The 21,278-nt window shown below is 48.3% G+C and overlaps 1 protein-coding gene across 1 annotated transcript in view; it reads right to left on the bottom strand.

The window, feature by feature from the left end:
• Nucleotides 1-5,085: 5,085 nt before the first annotated feature.
• Nucleotides 5,086-21,278, bottom strand: part of Pcbd2 (pterin-4 alpha-carbinolamine dehydratase 2) — a 50,173-nt gene continuing 33,980 nt past the window's right edge. Inside the window, exons 3-4 of the mRNA XM_055629328.1 lie at nt 6,660-6,740; nt 5,086-5,269 (exon numbers count right to left, since the gene is read on the bottom strand). Coding sequence (XP_055485303.1) covers nt 5,174-5,269; nt 6,660-6,740 — 177 coding nt within the window. The 3' untranslated portion in view covers nt 5,086-5,173. The remainder of the gene's footprint in view (nt 5,270-6,659; nt 6,741-21,278) is intronic.

Genomic DNA, 21,278 nt, shown 5'->3' with positions numbered 1-21,278 from the left:
GAGAGCGAGAACCTACAACAGGGAGAGCAGGGCAACCTCAGACATGCGAGGGCCTTCCCGGTTCGTACCCCTCGTCTACCCCTCGGGCAGACAAAGTCCTTGAATAAAATGGTAAGACATGTTGAGCATCTTGTGAGACAAAGATTCACTTTTCTGAGTTTCTGAGGGACAGAACACATCCACAGCCAGCACCAGAGACACCCAGAAGGAAAGGAAGATTGTAACAGGTTAGGCAATGGACACAAAGCCCACGGAAGTCAGAACAGAGAAGGCAGAATCCCAGGGCTCACTATTTGGAGGCTTGTGATCTGACTACCGAAATTCCTTTCCTGAGGATAATATATACAGTGTCTAAGGTCCTAAGGACAAATCCAGGGAAGGTTGCACCAAAGTTCACTCCCGGGAATCAATGGGTCTCTCGGGCTTATCTATAGAGCACAGATAAAGGGTTACAAACAAGAGTGTGGGTGCTCTCTCTCAAAGGCCACACTGGAAAGTCTTGAAAGCAGGAATCATTGCTCTCCCATTGCTACATGAACGGAGGCACCCTCCTCTAACCCCCACCAGCCTGTATACAGTAGCCCTGCCACAAGCAATTAGGGCACGACTTCATAAACGTGTGGTATGGAATGTCTGGATACTCAGGTAAGGGTCCCGTGACCCGCCCCATCCTCCTTTCTAGGGATGCCAACGGTCAACAAACCCAGCTGGGAAGACCTCGCAAACCAGCACAGTTGAACTCCCAAAGATGCCAGTTGCTTGGTTCAAATGATAGTCATGAAACTTAGGGTGTGAAAAAAGAGCCCAAGAACCACAGATGTTTTTTAAGTGCAAGAGCTGCAGGGATTTAGCTCTGTTCAACCTTCAAAAGTAATTTTTTTTTTTTTTTGAGGCAAGACAGGACACAGATCTGGATTGCTGTTTAATAGTAAATGTTTTGTCACTGAGTTAGTCGATTTCCTGAAAACATAAGTTCTTGAGCTTTAAGAAGATGGGGTGGCCACCCCCCATTTCTGCTGTCCCTAACAGTCTTTGTTCTCTATTGTTTGCATCGTTAGATGTGGAACCGTGTAGGCTTTGATTTTATTTTTAATCCTACTTTATTTGGGGTTCCTTAAGCCTCTTACCTCCCTTCCAAACCCCCTCCAATCCTAGGTAGAAGAGAAGAAGGCCATTGGGACAGATGTAGACCTCTTTAGATGTAGTTCCTTGGGAGTAATTCCACTCTTCATCATCATCAGAATATCTAGCAGTCCAGCATTCCAGCGTTCCAGCAATCCAGCGTTCCAGCAAACCAGCAATCCAGCAATCCAGCAATCCAGCAATCCAGCAATGCAGCAATCCTGCAGTCCATCAGTCCAGGAATCCAGCAATAACAAAGGCAGCAACAAAGACCAGCAGCAACTACATGGGCAGCAACAGCCTCCTTGAAGCGTTTTCCAAAGCATTTCTCTCTAGGAGCATCTCGAAGCAAAGCCTTCTCTTTCTCTGGGCTCCCATTTATACCTTCTCAGAGTCCACACCAGGATGTTCTTCAGCTGGCAAACCCCACATACACACACATACACACGCACAAGGCAAGTTCCAGCTGACAAGGATCCCGCACCCTCTCACAGCATAACCAAAACTTCCACAACAGACCCCAACCTTGTGTGTTCAGCAAGCACTCCATCCCTGCCAGGCCTTAGTATTCTAAAACACATGTCCATATCTACTGCTGGAAGAAAATACTCACAAACATCTAGCACACTTAATTGGGAAATAGCATCTATACGCTGCCCAAAAGAAATACGTCCTGGTGATTATAATCAACAATATTATGTCGTATAATAAAAATAGAAGAGAGGACTCAAATCATGTGGCCACAAATGATAAGGGAGATGAAGATAGCACATGGCCCAAGCTGACAAATGCACAATATATACATGAGCCAGGTCTTGCACCGTGTCTTGTAAAGATAAAATGTTTAAAACTGGTTTTCTGGCACAGAGTCTGATGTAGCCCAGGCTGGTCCCAAACTTCATGGGTAGAAGACGTTCCCATGAACTCCTATCCTACCACCCCCACTCTTCCTCACTGCTGTGTGCTGGGATTGTAGGAGTTTACCACACACCTAGCTCCATCCCATTATCTGTGGATTAAACCATCACAAAAAACTTCTAGGAAGCATTTTGGTAACTGCCAGTAAAGAGATGCTCCTCACTCACCAGACCCGCACGACTAGAAGAGGTCAAGAGGGAGTGCAGGGGTCCAAGGAACTGCCAGGAGAGGACTTCACCACCTCCCACAGCACACACCACAAAGCCCAGGAACCAAGGCTTCCACTCTCCCCTCACCCACACGGTACCCTATGCAATCAGCGGAAGCCATGGTTCTCAACCTGTGGGTCTTCACTCCTTCCACAGGGGTCACCTAAGCCCTCTGGAAAACAGATATTTATGTCACCATTCATAAGCACTACCAAAATTCCAATTAGGAAGCATCAGCGGAAATAATTTTGCACTGAGGAGTCACCACTCCATGAGGAGCTGCAGCAGCAGGGCTAAGAGCCACTGCTCCAGAGCCAACGGGATCTGAGAACTTCTCCTTCCTCTGCTCAGCACATGGATGCCAGCCAGCCACCCTCTCAGCGTTCTAAGTTCCTCTTGTTGAATTTGTCTTTACAGAGATCTCTCACGATGGTCTTTGTGTGCTGCTGGTTAGGCTTTAGGACTGTGCTTTTATCTTCCCTCCAATTTGCTATCAGGGTTTCTCTGTGCAGCCCTGGCTGTCCTGGAATTCCCTCTGTAGACCAGGCTGGCCTCAATCAAAGATCTGCCTGCCTCTGTGCCCACAGCCCAGCAAGCATGCTTTCCCAGCCACGCGCTCCAAAGGCTCCTCTTCTAATTCTGTCTTTTGTCCTTTCCTCCTCCTCCTTTTTACTTCTTAATTGTAATATTTGTCAATGCAGAAACAGACCTCACCTTAGAAAGAAAACAAGAGATAATTTCTTATGGAGCCATTTTGTGTGACCATGACACAGGAACACAGACTAGGTTACCCCAAGTTTCATGTTCCCACCAAGTAGAACACGTATAAAGATGGCATGTGAAAACCCCATTCCTCTGGAGAGGTGGCTCGGTGGCTAAGAGTCCTTACAGTTCTTGCAGAAGACCTAGGTTTACTTCCCAGAATCCATGTTTGGTGGCTCACAACCATCGGTAACCCCAGTTTAAATGTACCCATTGCATTCCTGACTCTCTGAGCACCTGCATGCGTGCGGCACACAAAACTCAGGCCGGCACATACACGCAGATTAAAAATAAAGTTCTTAATGAAAGAAGGAGGTGAGCCCAAGATATAGAAGATGCCATCTTGTAAATGCAGACAAAAGCCAGCAAACAATAAGCAGGACATTGGAACTAATCTGAAACTACTTTAAAAGAAAATGGGGGGATGGTACGCTCCCCAACATATCAGGCTGCCTAGATGTAGGATCACCTAGGGGACGCAGCTCTGGATGTCTATGGGGCCTTTACAGAGGTTTTGACTGAGGAGGCCACCCTAAGTGCAGGCAACCCTGTCCCATAGGCCTCCTGATGGCAGCCACGACGAGACCCGTTTACACACCCGCTGCCACCTTCCCCTGCCACAATGGGCCTCGTCCTCAAAGCATGAGCCACAGCAAACCCTCCTCCTCCCTTTCACTGCCTTCTCTAGGACATTTATTCAGTGAGAAGATGACTAGGGCACTGGCTGACATGAAGCCGCCAGGAACTAGCTGGGAGAGCTTGGTCCCCAATCACGTGACTACACAGGTTCCTAGGTTCATTCGGTTAGTTCAGGCAGGAGCGGCAGGGGTGGGACAGTCGGGGGTTTTTTTGTGAAGTGAGGTTCTGATAAAGATGTTCTTTGTTAGAGACTAAGTCTGTGGACTCAGCCCACTGGTAACAACACAAAAGTTGTGAAAATATATAAATCTCAGTTCTTCCTCAGCTCCTGAAGTTCAGTAACGAGCAGGTGGACACCATGAAGACAGGGAGTCCTTGAACGGCCACATGTTACCAGAAGCCATGGATAATACACTTACCCTCCCCTGCCACCCCTTGCCTAACATGGAAAACATAACCAAGACAGGTCAGCCAATTTTTGAAACTTTTGTAATAAAATGAATCACTCAGGGGGCAAAGTGGCTAAACCCAAAACAAGTTCAGCTTTGTGAGAATCACTTCATAAACACATCTTCAGAATGAGGACACCCCTCCTACCATCCTCCTACTCTGTCTTCCAAAGTCCTGCTCTGCAGCTCCTGGCTGACAAAATGTAAACATTCCCCTATCCCCATTCTGGCCATTTGAGGGCTGGAGAGATGGCTCAGCGGTTAGTACCTGCTGCTCTGGGTCCTGCAGAGGACCCAGGTTCAGTTCCCAGCACCCACGTGGCAGCTCACAGCTATCCACAGCTCCAGTTCCAGGGTACTGGCCCTCTTCTGACCTCCACAGGCACCAGGCACGCACGTGCTGCACAGACGTACATGCAAGTAAAACCTCATACACATAAAATCAATCTAAAAACAAAATTCCAAGGTCTTCTCTAGGCCAGTCTGGACTCTCTGGAAAACAGAAAGCCAGCCTAGCTACATAGTGAGACCCTGTCTAGAAAAGAGTAAAATTGCATTTCTTTGAAAATAGTAATATAACAACCCAGGTTGGGTGTGGAAAGATTGCTCACAACTGCCGGTAACTGTAGCCCCAGGGGTATCCTGCACTTCCATACTCACATGCGCGTATTCACACAAAGACACGCACACACATTCTTTCTCTTTTCATTTTTTCTCTTTTTATTTTTGAGACAGGGTTTCTCTGTGTAGCGTTGGACTAGATTTGTAGACCAGGCTGGCCTCGAACTCACAGCAATCCGCCTGCCTCTGCCTCTCAAGCGCTGGGATTACAGGTGTGCGGCACCGTGCCCAGCTCCCGTTTTCAATTTTTACGTAATAACTCAGGTTGGTTAACCAGATATCTTTGACTAATGAAGAATAACTCAGGCTTGGGTTCAAATCATTCTGTACGTAAGCATCAATCACACAAAAATGTCAAAACAGACTAATTTTTGACTTAGTTTATTCACGTAAATGGCCTTGAAAAAGCACTGCAAGCCGGCTGTTGGATCTTTGCGCGCACTCTGAAAGAGATCACAGAGGAGCAGCAGCTTTCTCGATGAACTGGGCCAGCTTCACGTCACGCCTGCTCAGGCCTCCACAGTCATGTGAGGTGAGCGTTATCTGCACCTGTGAAGGGAAAAGCAGCCTTTCAGATCTGAGCAGAGACCTGTGGGATTTCTCCCCGGGAGCTTTAGAAATCAACCTTTTTCTCAACATTCATATCTGAAAACTGGGGGTTAGGGGATTTAGAAAGTACTACGGTATGAATAAAACACTGCGTTTCCCACACCCATAGAGCTTGGGGCACAGGCTACACCATAAAACACTGGGTTTCCCACACCCATAGAGCTTGGGGCACAGGCTATACCAGGCTGGGTGCAATAGCCACCCATGAAGGAGTGGCTCCCGGAGTGGGAGGGGAGTGAGCCAGCAGCTCAGAAAACCTTGCTTCTGGGGTGGGCAGGGGGGAAGCAGAGATGGAAGTTGCATTTTAACTTCCAGAACTGTAACTCCACCAACTCTGTCCAGGCCACCAGGAAAGGGCAAGCAGACCTAGCAGGCGGCAGGTGAGGGAGGTAGAAAAGCAGGTTACCAGATGGGGGCAAAGAGAAACCCACAGGAAGGAGAAGGTCTCCCTGGAACTGGTCTATTAGGAATTGTTTCTTTTTAAATCACAAAGCAGAATTCTCTGTTCTCAAAGATGACTTACAACCCCTCAGAGAAATCTGGACAGATACCTGGCTGATGAGACTGTAAAGGCAGGACACTCTTGGGGGTATGGCTCTTCTCGAGGCACCCCTTAAAACTTTCAGTCTGCCCTCTGCAGATCAAGACTTTAATAAACATTTACTACAAAGAGACAGTTTCTGAGATGTATTTCAGCAAGACACATATGGTCATTCTATCTGATTCTATTTGATTTTGGTTTTTCATTTTTGTTTTTGTTTTTTTTTAGACAGGGTTTCTCTGTGTAGCCTTGGCTGTCCTGGACTCACTTTGTAGACCAGGCCGGCCTCGAACTCACAGAGATTCGCCTGCCTCTGCCTCACCAAGTGCTGGGATTATAAGTGTGCACCATTGCACTGAGCTGCTAACACTCCTTTTAATAAATTATTTTTAAATTAAAACTCGGAGGTCTCGGGTAACTAAGCTGGCCATGGCAGCACATGCCTATAATCCCACAAAATGAGAGGCAGAGGAAGTGTTCATAGTGAGCTCCAGGCCAGCCAGGGTTACACAGGGAGACTGAAATAAACCCCTCCGAAGAAACAGCCCTCCACAAAAATACAAATAAAAATTTTATCTTCATGGCTGATATCCATGATTAACTTGGGAGCCTAATCTAGTCCCAATTTCTGGAAGACAAGCATAAAGAACCATAGTCCTGCTCTCATGTGACTGATGAACAAGAACACGTGGTGGGGAGGGGGGTCCGAGAGAATACCTTCTCAGCATCACATTTTATGTGCATTCATAAGGAAGCGTCTTCAATCCCAAAATACGGAGGCTCAGTTACCTTGTTGTACACGTTGAACCATTCTGGGTGGTGATTCATCCTCTCCGCTTGCAGGGCCACCCTGCACATAAAGCCGAAAGCCTGCAAAACACAAGTCCAGAGCGGTCACTGCCCTGCCCCTGGGCTCTGTGACTGGGAGACCCCAGTGCCACCCCACCAGATAAAGGCTCACTGGGCTGCTGAGAAGCCTCAGAAATGCCAAGGGAAGTGTTGCTCTGTGCAGCCGGGGCACCCGGGCGGCAGACTGCAAGGTGGGGGCCAACCCTGCTCAAATAAACCAACCAGGAATGAGTTTCCCCCAGTGACCTGTCTGGACCGCCTACACATCCTAGGACTCCCAGCTGCACAGGAACCATGTCCCTCCAGCCCCATGCCCCGGCTCTACCTGCCCCAATTTGCTCCTCCGCTCTTCCTTCTGGTTTTAGAGACAGGCTCCTCCGGCTGTCCAGACTGTGGAAAAAGGTACAGCCGTCCCAGCTCGCCCACCAGGGGAGGCCCACCTCTACTGCCATGCAGTACGAGCCGCTGGCTATGGCCCACCACGCTGGGGTGAGCGTGTGCCCAGCAGAAGGCACACCCGGCAACCATCCAAGAACCCCACTAACAAAGAACAACCCAGACAGCAGCGGCTCACACCAGGGGGGAAAAGCAGAGACCCAGCAGAAGGTCGCTGCCCTAAGGAAAACTTTTTTCTCTCCTGCTTCCTTTCATTTTTTTACAAAGGCGGCTGCAAACAACAACCCTATTTTGCAGGGCATGTGCAAGGCTCATGGGGCTGTGTGGAAGGGACCACCAAGCGTGCAAGAAGCTGAAGATGGATGGAGGGTTGCAGAACAGGGCCTACACTCAACACATCCGTGTGTTCATGAGTGCACAGCCACACGGCACCAGGCACACAGGGGGCCCGGCCTGTAAACTAAACTAACTTCTCCATTTTAAGAGAAGGAAAAGGGAAGGAAAAATCCATTTAGCTATGTACAGCCTTATTCGGAGCAAAAACAAATTTACCCCCTACCCTTTTTCATCCCAAATCTGACTCCCGGATCCAGTGCAGACCATAAGCAGCATAGGGAAGTCCGCTTTAATCATTCAGACGCACAATTTCCAGTGTCTACAGTGACTGATTTTTATTCAGTTGGCAGAAGCAGATGCTGATTGCCTGAGGAGACCCACGGTGTTAAGGCTAAGGACCTCCTGGCCTTTTGAACCTGGGAATCTGGATTCAAATTCTGACACTGTCAGGCGATGCCTCCTGAGTTCCAGGATTGAAGGTGTGCGCCTCTACTGCCCACGGATCATAGGGGACTTTTATTATCTCTATTTTACTGATCAGAACATTAGCCAGCACGATGGCTCCACAAGTAAAAGCACTTGTCACATAAGCCTGACAAGCTCAGAACTCATGGAACAAGGAAAGACCAACTCCCAAAGGTTGTCCTCTGACCATCTCGTGGGCCATGGTGCACACACCCACAACACACACACACACACATAATAATAATAATGGTAAGGAGGATTAATTTAATTTAAATTTAAAAGAAATTTAATTAGTTTAATTTAAAAGAAATCATTGCGAAGTCTAATAAACCACACAGGAGTCCTCCATAGGAAAAAGCATACAACTGGCTCCAAGGGCAAAGAAACAAACCCATCTGCCTCCTTCAGACCAGATCTCTTATACACCTAGTTCAGAGCTTACACACTTAAAATGTCTATAACACTACATTCAAGTTATAAGATCTACGACTGCAGGTGTTCAGATGAGTGGACAGCAGGGGAAAGGTGGACCTGCAGGGGACAGTGGCTACGGGGAATACACTGGAGGGCGGGGCAGCACCTCCGCAGGAGGGCACCCATGAGGGCCCTTTCAAAGGCTTTTCCCAGCCCTCACTATTGCTCACCAAGGCTCCAGCTGGAACCGACGGCCTTAAGTTACTAAGAGACTTTCTACAACCATCCTACCCAATAATGATGGCTGCAGCTCACAGCGGAGGAGACTCACCAACAAGCCGGGGTGACTAAAGCCATGGGCAGAATCAGCAAGCTGCAGAGGTGGCTCGGGGGAGCACTGCTGCTCTTGCAAAGAACCTGGGTTCAAGTCCCAGCATTCATGGCGGCTCACACCAACTCTAACTTCAGTCCCAGGGGATCCAACACCCTCTTCTGAACTCCTTGGGTACAAGGCACGCACATGGTGCACATGCAGGGAAAACATCCATGAACATTAAATAATAGATAGATAGATAGATAGATAGATAGATAGATAGATAGATAAGAAACCAACAAGAACTTAAAAGAATTAAAAACCTATATGAGACAAATAAAGGAGATTTGCATAAGCCTATTTGCCACAGCAAGAAAAAAAAGTTATAACTGAGCCAGGGGACAGCACAGCTCAAAGACGGAACACCGGTCCTTGGCCTGTATTTGATCTCCAGAATTGAAAGGAAAAACAGTTGTAAGAAACATCTCAGAGACAGCTGGTGAGATGGCTCTGAGTTCTATCCCCAGAACCCATGCAGAAGTGGAAGGGAAAATCCATCCTACAAAGTTATTGTCTGTTCTCCACACCCATGCACACACACGCACACATTCACACAGAACATGTACTCACACACAAGTGCACACACACCACATACACCACATATACATATACCACACACGAACACACATGCACTCACATGCACACACAAGACTGCACACACATGCATGCACACACATACAATAATATAAGAATGCAACCATGTTACATCTCTTAGCAAACTTATTAATAAAGTTAAGTTGATAAACTAAAACTTTTAAAACTTCTTTTGTCATTTAGTAAGAAAAGTCCACTTATAAGGATGAAAAGAAATCTGTTGACTTCAACACTGGAAGTCAGAGAGGCAATAGCAAAGACTTTAGGAAATGAACATGAAAACAAAGGTTGAAAAAGAAAATAAAGAATTTTACACCCAGCTCAACTATTTTCCAAAAAATAAAAGCAGTAGCTTGATGTGGTGGCCCAAGCCTTTCATCCCAGTGCTCAGGAGACAGAGGCAGGCAGATTGCTATGAGCTCCAGGACAGCTGAGATAACATAGTGAAACCCAGTCTCAAAATAAACACACAAACAAACAAACAAACAAACAAACAAAAGCAGTGGACTGGCATTTCAGAAATGCATTAACTCAAGCGAGCGAGACGGTGCCATGGGTAAAGGTCCTCACAAGCCTGGCAGCAGAGTCACGCCCTGGAAACCACAGGGAACCGAAGGAGAGAATGGGGGCTCCATGGCTGTCCTTGGAACTTCACGTTCACACTGTGTCCTGCATACACACGTGCACAGACTCACACACACATTCACACATTTGTTTAAATTTGTTTAGGCAGGAAAAGAAGTGCAACAACTCACAGCATCCATCCGTCCTTCTTCAGAAACTTCTAAAAAAAAATGGAATTATGACCAATAGCTGAGTGGAAAACTATTGTTGAAGGTGCTGGTGGTGAAAATAAGCTCCTTAAGTTCCAGGAATCTGCTCAGCACAACTACAGCAGGTAAGGAGCCAGAAGCAGATGGAATCAGCTACTAACTGTGACCAGCTAGAAAAGAGAAGGAAATGGGCAGTTAAGAGCACTGGCTGCTCTTCCAGAGGTCCTGGGTTCAATTCCCAGCAACCACATGCTGGCTCACAACCATCTATGCTGGGATCTGATACCCTTTTCTGGTGTGCAGGTGCAGAAGACAGAGCACTCATACATATAAAATAAATAAACAAATCTTTAGGGGGGGGGGCGGACCCAGGCAGATGGGAAGCTGAGGGCAAGGGCTAGGAACCCTTGAAGGAGCAGGATAGGGCGCTGGAGCTGGGATCGCGTGGAGCTGCTCAGGGAGGGGGCAGAAGGTAGAAGCTGAGCTCAGATGTGGGTTGGTAGAAATGTGCTAAGAGGACAGGGGCCACATCTGTCAGGAAGAGTATGTGGTAGGAACCTCAAGACTGAAAGTAAGATGTAGACATCCCCAACTAGGAGAAACACAACTAAAATGAAACTTGAAAGCACACCAAAATATCACATTTAAACAGCATTGCTCTGCACCATTTATGGTAAGCAGGCACTGCTTTTGTCATGTTTTACAAAACCAAACAATGAATGCACACTGCCTAGATCCAAGCAACTAAGAAAGCCAAGTAAGTCCCTCTGCAATGAAGAGTAAGCCTGAGCTCTCCACGCTGCACAAACAGCCTCAAAATCAGAGCAGAGAGAACAGGGAAACACAGGTGGGAGGGTTTTCCGTAATGAGCAGGAGGGAGATGGGCGCTCAGCGCTTTAGGGCACTCATGCCCTTACACAGGACCTGCGACAGATGCCCAGCACAACTGCCCGGAACCCCAACTCCAAGGGATCCGACACCCACCTGACCTCCACAGGCATCGCAGGATGCATATGCATGCATGCTGATGGGTGAATGCCTGCACACTGAGGGCACAGCCATGCACACTGACAGGCACATGCTTGCATGCTGATGGCGCATATATGCACAGTGACAGGCACAGCCATGCATGCTGACAGGCACATGCATGCATACTGATGGGCACATACAAATAAAAATACCTTTTAAGATGCTGTAGGAGTGGAGGGAACTGAGGGTTCCTTCTCTGTTGTTTACAATAAATAATCCCCCTTCTAAGAGTTTATAGTTAGATCGGCTCGAGAGACAGCTCAGTGGGTGAGAATGCTGGCTGCTCTTCTGGAGGACCCGGGTTGGATTCCCGGCTCACAAGTGTCTGTAACTCCAGTCCCTGGGGAGCCAGCATCCTCTTCTGGTACCACCTCAAGCACCAGGCACACAGTCAGTGCTCAGCCATACCCCCAGACAAAACACTCACACACGTTACACACATAAATAAATGATAACATTTTAAACATAGACAAAGGGAAAGGAGGGAACAGACTGATATAAAAGAAATGCTCATGTATAAAAGTCTAAGAGAAAAAACAGGTGTTCCTAACTATCTCCACCACATCTGTGAGCAGCGTGGTAGCACACACCTGCACTCAAACACGGACAAGGCCAAACCAGGAGGCTCCCAAGCTCGACAACAGCCAGTGCTACACGGCAACTTAGCAGAGCAAAACAAAGGGCTGGAGAAGGCTCAGCGTGAGGGGCCATGCCTCAGGACAGTTCCAGTTCTAGCGCCACATCAGGCAGCTCACACGCACATGTAACGCCAGCTTCAGGGGACACCTGCACACAGACACACAAAATTAAAAGTGAAACTATTTTTTTAAAGTGTGAGCCACCATTGCTCCTGCCATTATCTTTATTTACTTTTTTAAAGATTTATTTATTTAATTTATGTATACAAACACTCTGTTTTCATGCTCACCAGAAGAGGAAATCAGATTCCATTGCAGATGGTTGTGAGCCACCATGTGGTTGCTGGGAATTGAACTCAGGACCTCTGGAAGAGCAGCCAGTGCTCTTAACTGCCGAGCCGTCTCTCCAGCCCCGAAACTATTTTTTTAAAAAACCCAAACATGGTGGCACATGTCTGTAATCCCAGCACTCGGAGCAGAGGCAGGTGGGTATACAGTGAGTTCACATCAACCAGGGCTGCACAGTGAGACCGTCTTTGAGAGGGGGAGGGGCCGGGGCCAGCAAGATGTGTCAGAACATAAGAGAGCTTGCCACACTCGCTGACCAGCTGGGTTCAAAGCCTTCAACCCAGAGAGAAAAGACAACCAACTCCTGGAAATCATCCTCTGACCTCTACACATGCACCCGAGCACACACGTGCCCATGCTCTCTCTCTCTCTCTCTCTCTCTCTCACACACACACACATACATGAACCAGAGCACACATGTGCCCATGCTCTCATACACACACACAACATAGCACACGTGTGCCTATCCTGTCTCTCACATGCACACATGCCCTCTCTCACACGCACAACCATAGCACACACGTGTCCATTCTCTCCCTCTCTCACACATACACACACAGGCACCATCGCACACATGTGCCCTTGCATGTTCTCTCTCTCTCACACCATAGCGCACATGTGCCCATGCTCTCTCTCACACACATGCACATAGGCGCGCGCACATATGTGCAGACACACAAGTCTGTGACTTTAGAATAAACAGTTCCACTTCTGGAAACCTGTCCCGGCAGACACTCACACAACAGTTACAGTACCGGTTACTTTGTGTAACTTCCTACCCTGGAGCATCACAAGTGGAAGGGAGATAGTGCAGGCTGTGACAGTTTACACGCAGGGATGCGACGCCGTCATCGGGGAGGGGCAGAAGTCTCCCCTCTGACACAGATGTACTGCCGAGGCCCACTACTAATGACAGTGCCCATGAGTGTGCGAGCTGCGCGCGAGGATGGGCAGCATCCACGCTCACCTGTGCATGTCCTAGAGCAATAGGGAACCCCAGGAGCAACGCGAGTGGCGGGAGGCCCCAGGAGCTCGCCGCACTCTTCCTGCCTTTAGAACTTGCACAATCAGTATCCTTGGTCTAGTTTTAAAAATTAGTCTGGAGGAAAAAAAAAAAAAAACCAAAGGAGCCATGCAAATGAGGCCGTCACTGCAGAGGAACGGGACCCTGCTGCGCACGTATGTGGTTCATATTAACATACTTGGCTCATGCTAACGTCTCAGCAGACGCCTACCTGTTGAGGTGGGTTTTTAGTGCCAATTTACAGCATAGTTTGTCTGTGAGCCGTGTTCAGCTGAGCCCGGGCCATTTCAAACAAACATATGGTCAACAAATAACATATAATGGCTGATAATCGTTTCAGTCTTTCCTGTATTGCAAATTACAAACATTTCGTGAGTAAGCCTCGAGCGCATGAAGTATGGCTTCGAGCCGCTCTGCTGTTCCGAGGAATGTCAGCATCGCAATCCCAGCAAACCGGGCCAACGAGGTTTGTCATCGGGAAATCTCCAAACCACCAGCAATTAAAGACTTCTTTCCATGAACCCCAAGGCAGATCTTGAATTGTTCTCAGTTACTTTTGTTTCACTTTGCTCTGTGGAACCGTGGAGGACTATCAGATGCACAGAACCAAAACAAGAATCCATCCGTGTCGATCCATGACCCGTGTACCAGCACCCCGAACTGAGAGCGCAGCCTCGGTCCTATCAACATGTGTGACCAACATGCACGGGCTTGACTCCGGGCACACTTACACCATGAACCATTCAGTGCTCAGCACGACTCCCTTTGATACGTGTCCTTCAAGTCGGCTGCCTCGTATTTTGATTATAGGCCGTTCTAATTACGTACTATAAGAAAATGAGACCAGGTACTCCCGAGTAATTTCCCCAGGACAACCTCCATTAAGCTGCTAAATGCTTCCCTCACTAATTCAACGAATTGGAACTCTATTGTTTACGAATCACCTTCATGTTTGTAGGCCTCCAGCCCTTCTTTTCAAAAACACAATTGCTGTGGAAGGAAATGATATTTATGTCTGATTAGAAATGAAAACACTATTACATAAATCAGTTTGGGCATTTCTTCACGTCTTGAAACTTGATCGGCAATTTCCTCTAATTGGTGATCAAGGAAACTATCTTGTGATCAATTAAAGTAATTACCAGATTCCGGCAACACAGCCCACCTTAATTTCAGCTGGAGTCTGCACTTCTTCAACTTTAATTAAAAATAATGAAAATTATTAAGCAAAATACGAGGCAAGATCACTGCCAAGCATGCACATGTCACGGGACAGGCCCTTCCTTCGGCGTTGGCGACATCAATCGCACAAGCATCGCTGGGTGCACCAAGGAAAGCCATCTCACTTTCACACTGAAAACACTTCAGTACCCCAGTCTCTACGAGGGAAACATCAGATCTTAATTTGTGGGGCAACATGGTACTCTTGACCAGAATTGTGAGGGACAGGCCCAGACAAAGCAGCATTGCACTCCGACTTTTTCCCTCTGTCCAGGAGCCCAGGGGTCAACCACAGGGTCCGGGTCGGAGGCCTGTGTTCAGCTCCGCCTGCAGCAGTCACGGCCTACAGGACATCAGCGTGCTTCCCCGTCAGGACCTCCTCCTCTGCACCCAGCCTCTGGGAGGCACTCTGTGTCCGGTGGAGCATGATGCTTTACCAGGGTAGCACCTGTGGCCTGGAACTCTTCTCCAAAGCAACTGGAAGGCACACACATTTACCCCTGCTCAGAATCCTGTGGCATCTCAAGAATGGTTTAAGTGGGTGTAGCCACAGGAAGGTTTCCTCAGGCTCTGTGAGCAGCTCAGCTAAGGACTTCTGACGTGTGTGTGTCTGGGTGTGTCTGTATGTGTATATGTGTATATATATGTCTGTGTGTGTGTGTGTGTGTGTATCTGTATGTGTGTGTGTATGTATTTGTGTGTCTGTACGTATGTGCATGTGTGTCTATATATATATGTGTGTGTGTGTGTATGTGTGTGTCTATGTATATATGTGTATCTGCATGTATGTGGATTTGTATGTGTGTGTGTGTGCGCGCGCGCTCGCGAGCGTGTGAAAGGCCTGAGGCCCAGCCCCTGGGTTTCCATCTGTCTGGATCGGACATACCCCAGCACCCCTGGCGCAGCCATCCACCTGCTCTACCACAGAGCTTTCCATTTCCAGTAACTTGGGGCAAGAATGCTCAGGTCTAGATCAGAATTGCCTTTCTCATGCCAACGTTCTCACACTCTCAGGTAGAGCCACCCACTCACCCTGCCCGAGCGGAACTACCATCCTCTTAGTCAGTGATAAGGCTAAGCCACCTGGGAAAATGCATGCTCAGTTCTAAACTCACACACACACACACACACACACATACACACTGATGATGATGGTGGTGGTGATGATAGTGATGATGGTGGTGAAGATAGTGATGATGGTGGTGAAGATGATGATTGGTGATGGTAATGATGATGGTGATGATGATGGTGATGAGATAATTTTTTTTCATTCCGACCTCAGCATTTTTGGTGACTACTATAGTATCCTACACAACTGAAAAAAGAGGGCAGCACTGCAGCTAAGGATGGCAACACCTTCAAAACACATTATTAAAGGCCTCAGGACCTGCCCTATTTAGCACGTGCTTCCTGAGTGCCTACGCCAGTGAAACCTAGCATGGTAGGAATTACCCATGGCAGCCAGCGCTTCTCGGGCAGAACAACACAAAGCACGTGGCCTGCCTGGGGCCTCACTTCTAGTCTGTTCAGGCGAGAGGTCTTCAAACAGGTCAGAGCTGATTCCTACCGGAAAAAAGACATTCTACCCACCCTGCTCTTTCCCCCAGAGAGAGCACCTAATGTCCCCACACTGCCTGGTCCCCTGCTGCTCAGTGTCACCGTGCCTCGGGACCTCCTGTGGAGGAGGCCTCACCTGGTCCTCTGACAGAAGCTGGCTCCTAAGCTCCCAGGGTCTCGTGAAGCCAGAGGACCTTTGTTTTCTTTTAGCAGTCTCTGAAAACTTGCATTTCAAGCTCATTGATATTTTCATCATTATAAAAACTCATAAAAATTCAACATCATACAGAAACGGTGTCTGTTCAGTGCATACAAACCACGTGAATTCAGAACATCAGGCCAAATACATTTAAAAAAAAAAAAAAAAAAGAATAATAAGCAACACAGCAGTCTGCTCCTGGCTGGCAGAACCCTCCCGCCGCCCCAGTCTCCCAAACACCAGGATTACACGCCTGGCTGCGGGTTTTCTGAGACATGTATCCCAGGCTCCTGGGGCCGGGGATGACCTTGCTGCTCTGATCAGCACCTCCATCTCCCTAGTGCTGGGCCCGCAAGTGTACACCACCCACCTTATTCAACACTGGGGAGCAAACTTGGGGTCACGCTCGCATGAGGCCAGCACTCCACCAGCTGAGCCACCTCTCCTTGCCCCACCCTGACCTCACTTTTCTTCTTCACCATCAACTGGCGGCTCTCAGCACACTAGTACTGTGTAGCTCAGGGATGCATCCACTGTGAAGCCACCAGGAGTCTTGGAACCGTCTTTTCCAGAGATGGAGAAAAACACGGCTTCTCCCTACACCAGCACATGTACACTAAAAGTGAACCTCCTGTAACTGACTGGGCTTCCCACCGTCTATAGGAGAGGCCTCACAAACACCCGAAAGAGAAATAACACCAAGTTTGTCAGTACAGTGCATCCATGCTGTGGGCGTGCACACATTCTACAATGTATTCTGGTCTGTACCCTCCCCCTTCACATCACAGGCCACTTTCCGGGACACAGGTCTTCAGAACACGCACAGGTCCACAGTTATTCTTCCTTTACTCTGTTTTCGACCAGGAGTCCTTTTAGGATTTATATAGGAGGTTCTAACACATTTGCCCGTGTTTTCACGTCACCCAGCTTTAGACACCCTGATAATGCCACAGAGGGTCTCCAGTGACCGAGCATAGCAACACATCACGGGAAGAAAAACACCAGAACCATGTTCCAGGAAGCTGTGCCAAGCAGGCAGCAATCAGGAGAGAAGCCATCTCAGAAGGTGTGTGCGTGTGTGTGTGTGTGTGTGTGTGTGTGTGTGTGTGTGTGTGTGTCTGTGTGTATGGGTGAATGGATGTCTGTGTGTCTGTGTGTGGAAGGGCACACCACAGTGCTGAGCCTGGGACAGTTGTACCACTTCAGACCCTGAGCTACAGCAAACCACAGTAGGCTCAGAATTTGTCACCACCTGCTATGATAACACTTAAGGAGAGTTAAAGTCCACCCTTACACACTGAGGGGGGGACCAGTTTGGATGTTCTAAACGGCGCTGCTCACGGCCACAGAGAGCAGGAAAGCTGGGTGCTCGTGTATTTTGAGTTTGGTGGGCAGTTCATTGTACCCTGAAAAGCTGAATCCTGACCCTAGGACGTCGCCTAGGGTCAAGCTCTATAAACCCGAGGCTGCTCTGGCTTCACTGTGGGATGTGCCAGGGCTCATGTGACAGGACTGGCGTGCATAGACACCACCACGGGCACATGCATGGGGCTCGAACATATACAAACTAATTATTTTTTTTCTCTTTTTTGGTTTTTCAAGACAGGGTTTCTCTGTGTAGCCTTGGTTGTCCTTGAACTCACTCTGTAGATCAGGCTGGCCTCCAATTCACAAGGATCTGCCTGCCTCTGCCTCCCCAGTGCTGGGGTTAAAGGTGTGTACCACGATGCCCGGCTGACAAACTAATTTTTTAAGCTAAAAAAATTGTGACCAAATAACCTGAGTAATGTACAACTGAAAAACAATCCACATCAAAAGTTCACAGACGGACCATGTGTGAGAGAGCAAAGAATGCAGGACACACTTGAGAGAGCCCAGTTTTCAGTCATTATTCTTCAGTGTGCACACATAAATTCCCTTACCATCAGCTGCTGAGTTAGCAAGGCTTTCCTCCGCTTGGCTTTTACTCTATGTTCACTAGATAGTCAAGGAAAGTGTGTTTCTGAGCTCGTGTGAACAAGAACGTGTGCGCGCCCTCCGGGCCTGTCGTGTCTCTGAGCAGGTAAGGCCAAAGTCACCAGGCCCAGCAGAGTCCAGCCCAGCAGGGAAGGCGTAGGCACAAGCGTCCTGCAGCACAGGCTGACAGCGGGTGAGAGTGCACGGCCATTCACTCGAATGCAAGGGGGAAATCCCTCCCCTTTGTTTGGAAAAGTTTATTATTTCATATCTTATGCAAATCATATTTTATATATTAGGAAATAATATTTGAGAAATACCGGAGTCAAATTAAAGGCTTCAATAGTCCTAGCTAAAGCACTGTGATTTTCCTATAAAAAAATTATTCCAATTTGTTGATCTTACAGAGGATGAAACATACTGTAACAATCTTCATAATTTATGTCCTGTTGGGACACAATGATTTAAAGTAACATAATACAGAGCCGCATCACAGCTAATGTAAACCACCTGACCAGATAAACACCAGCTTTCCTTCTCTCTTCGGCGGAGGCATTTCTGTTTATTGTCACAGCGTTTCCTCGTCCTAGGACACGGAGAACAAATGCAGCCAGCCCGCCTTTCGGTGGAAGGCTGAGCTGGCCCTGCCCGTGCCCCGAGTTTGCGGGCACACAGGTACCATGCAATGTCAAGGGCCCACAAGACAGAAGACACTCCAGGAATTCCACCCCCAAAACCATTTACAGCGAGGCGAGCATGGCTCCATCGGCACAATGCGGACCAGGTGTGGTGTCACGGACCACAGCCTTCCAGTTGGCTTCAGGTTTCTAATGTCAGTGAAAAAGTGATTTCTTTTTTAAAATGACGAGGCTTACAACGAGCCAAATTTTTACAAATGCGTCAATCATGCCTCCTGTCATGCTTACGAGGGACACATGATTTGGTTAAGCAGATGCCAAGCGAACCACCGTCTTCTGCAGAGGAGGGTTCTGGTTAAAAAATTTAAAGAGCAAACGGTTTGGTGTGGCCGGGCCATGTTCACGCCTAGTCCACAAGCACAGCCAGTCCCACGCTTCCAATGTCAAGGCTGCTCTAAAGCCTGCATCCCTTCACCCTCCGCACACTCGGGAGACCTCAGCAGGCCCAAGGAGGCTTCTGGGGGAATGTGAGGAAAGGGTTTAGAGTTTCAAGAGTGAAGGAGAAAGCACAGCACATGCAACCGGGCAGCGAACAAGTCACCGAGAATATTTTAAATCAAAACGAAATGCCTGTCTGACCAAATTTCTATAAGCGTGCTCGGGAAAGAGGGGGAGAGACAGTCGTGCGAGGGCGGTTTCCCACACTGCTTTCTGCCGTTGCCGAGAACTTTGAAAGCTCTTCATGCGCCATTGGGCACGGCTCTGCCTCACAGGCTGCACCGGCTGGCCCTGCCAAGGGAACGGTCTGATGCGCACTATTGCAAGTTTATCAGTGTGCTCACCCAGGCAGATATACACAACTGTCTCTGCCCCGGAGGACCAGCGTGAAACAGGACTCCCCCGCCGAACACAGTGAAACCGCTGAAACACAAGTGGGGAAGACAGGATGGCCGTGCTCGCCGTCCTGGCCCCACTGCAGTGCGTAACGCTCACCCACGAGGTCCTGACGGCCTGGTGCACAACCACCTCCCACTACCATGACCTGGACTCTCACTGGTGCAGGAAGGAAGGCTGCAAACGGTGACATCTTTTCACAGCCTAAAACCTGCTGTGGAAACTCAGAGGACGAACACAGTTTTGGAGTGCCTTGCGTCTGGACTTGACATCACGAACACTTACAAAAGCTTAAGGTGATATTTCAAATCTGCAGTGCTGCCGGCACTGCAGGTTAATACTTATCCACAGACCTGTAATTCTCTCTCTCTCTCTCTCTCTCTCTCTTTTCTTTTTTTTTTTTTTTTTTTTTTTTTTTTTTTTTTTTTTTTTTTTTTTTTTTTTTTTTTTTTTTTTTTTTTTTTTTTTTTTTTTTTTTTTTTTTTTTTTTTTTTTTTTTTTTTTTTTTTTTTGTTTTGTTTTTTTTTTTGTTTTGGTTTTTTGAGACAGGGCTGTATGTGTGTCTGTGTTTGTGTGTGCATGTGTAGCCCTGGCTGTCTTAGAACAAGGTCTGGAGACCAGGCTGGCCACAAACTCAGAGATCTACCTGCCTCTGCCTCCAGAGCACTGGGATTAAAGGTGTGTGCCATCAGTGCCCTGCTAGACCCATAATTCTAACGCTCAAGAAGCTGAGGCAGAGCCGGGCATGGCGGTGCACACTTTTAATCCCAACACTCAAGAGAAAGAGGCAAGCGGATCTCTTGAGTTCAGGGCCAGCCTGGTCTAAAGGATGAGCTCAAGGACAGCCAGGGCCACACAGAGGACCCCTCCCCACCCCCACCCATCTAAAAAAAAAAAACAGAAGTGGGGAAAGGGGGGAGAGAGAGAATGAAGGAGGGAGGAGGGAGGGGAAGAGAAGAGGAGACCAGACCAGATGAGACTACAGGAAACAACTAAGCGTGTAAAAGCAATTGCTGCTCTTGCAGAGGAGCCCAGTTCCATTCCTAGCACCTACATATCAGCTCACAACTGTTTTTAACCAAAAATCAGAAGAGGAGGAGGAAGAAGCTGCACCAGCAGCTGAAGGAAGGGCAAGGGGCGAATCTTGAGCTCAAAATCACCCTTGTAGCTGGTGTGGTGGCACACACCTTTCATCCCCGAACTTGGAAAACAAAAGCAGGCGGATCTCTGTGAGTTCGAGGCCAGCCTGGTCTACAGCGTGAGTCCAGGACAGCCAAGGCTACAGAGAGAAACCCTGTCTCGAAAAAAAAAAAACAAAACAAAACCAAAAAACAACAACAAAAAAAAAACCACCTTTGCTACACAGTTGCAAGTCACTTCCGCTACAGAGCAAAATTTTGCTCACAACAAAAAACTACGACTTTCTGAGATGACTCAGTCAGTATTCGCCACAGAAGTGTGAGGGCTCACGTGCAATCCCACCACGGTGCAGCACGGTCCCAAGTCCGTCGGGGCAGGGGCAGGGACAGGAGCATCCCTGGAGCTTGTTGGCCGGCAGTCTTACCCAGACAGCTCAGCTCCAGGCCAGAGGGAGACAGGAAAGGAGCCAAGGGATGCTGACCTCTGGCCTCCACAGCGTGCGCTTGTGCGCACACCCGTGCGTGCGCGCATGTCCATGGAGTGAGCTTTTCCCCTCCTTATGTT

The sequence above is a fragment of the Psammomys obesus genome, unplaced genomic scaffold, assembly GCF_907164565.1.
Source record: "Psammomys obesus unplaced genomic scaffold, mPsaObe1.curated_primary_1811, whole genome shotgun sequence".
Taxonomy (NCBI): domain Eukaryota; kingdom Metazoa; phylum Chordata; class Mammalia; order Rodentia; family Muridae; genus Psammomys; species Psammomys obesus.
Note: the sequence above shows the minus strand (reverse complement) of the source record. Positions and strands in the feature narration are given on the sequence as shown.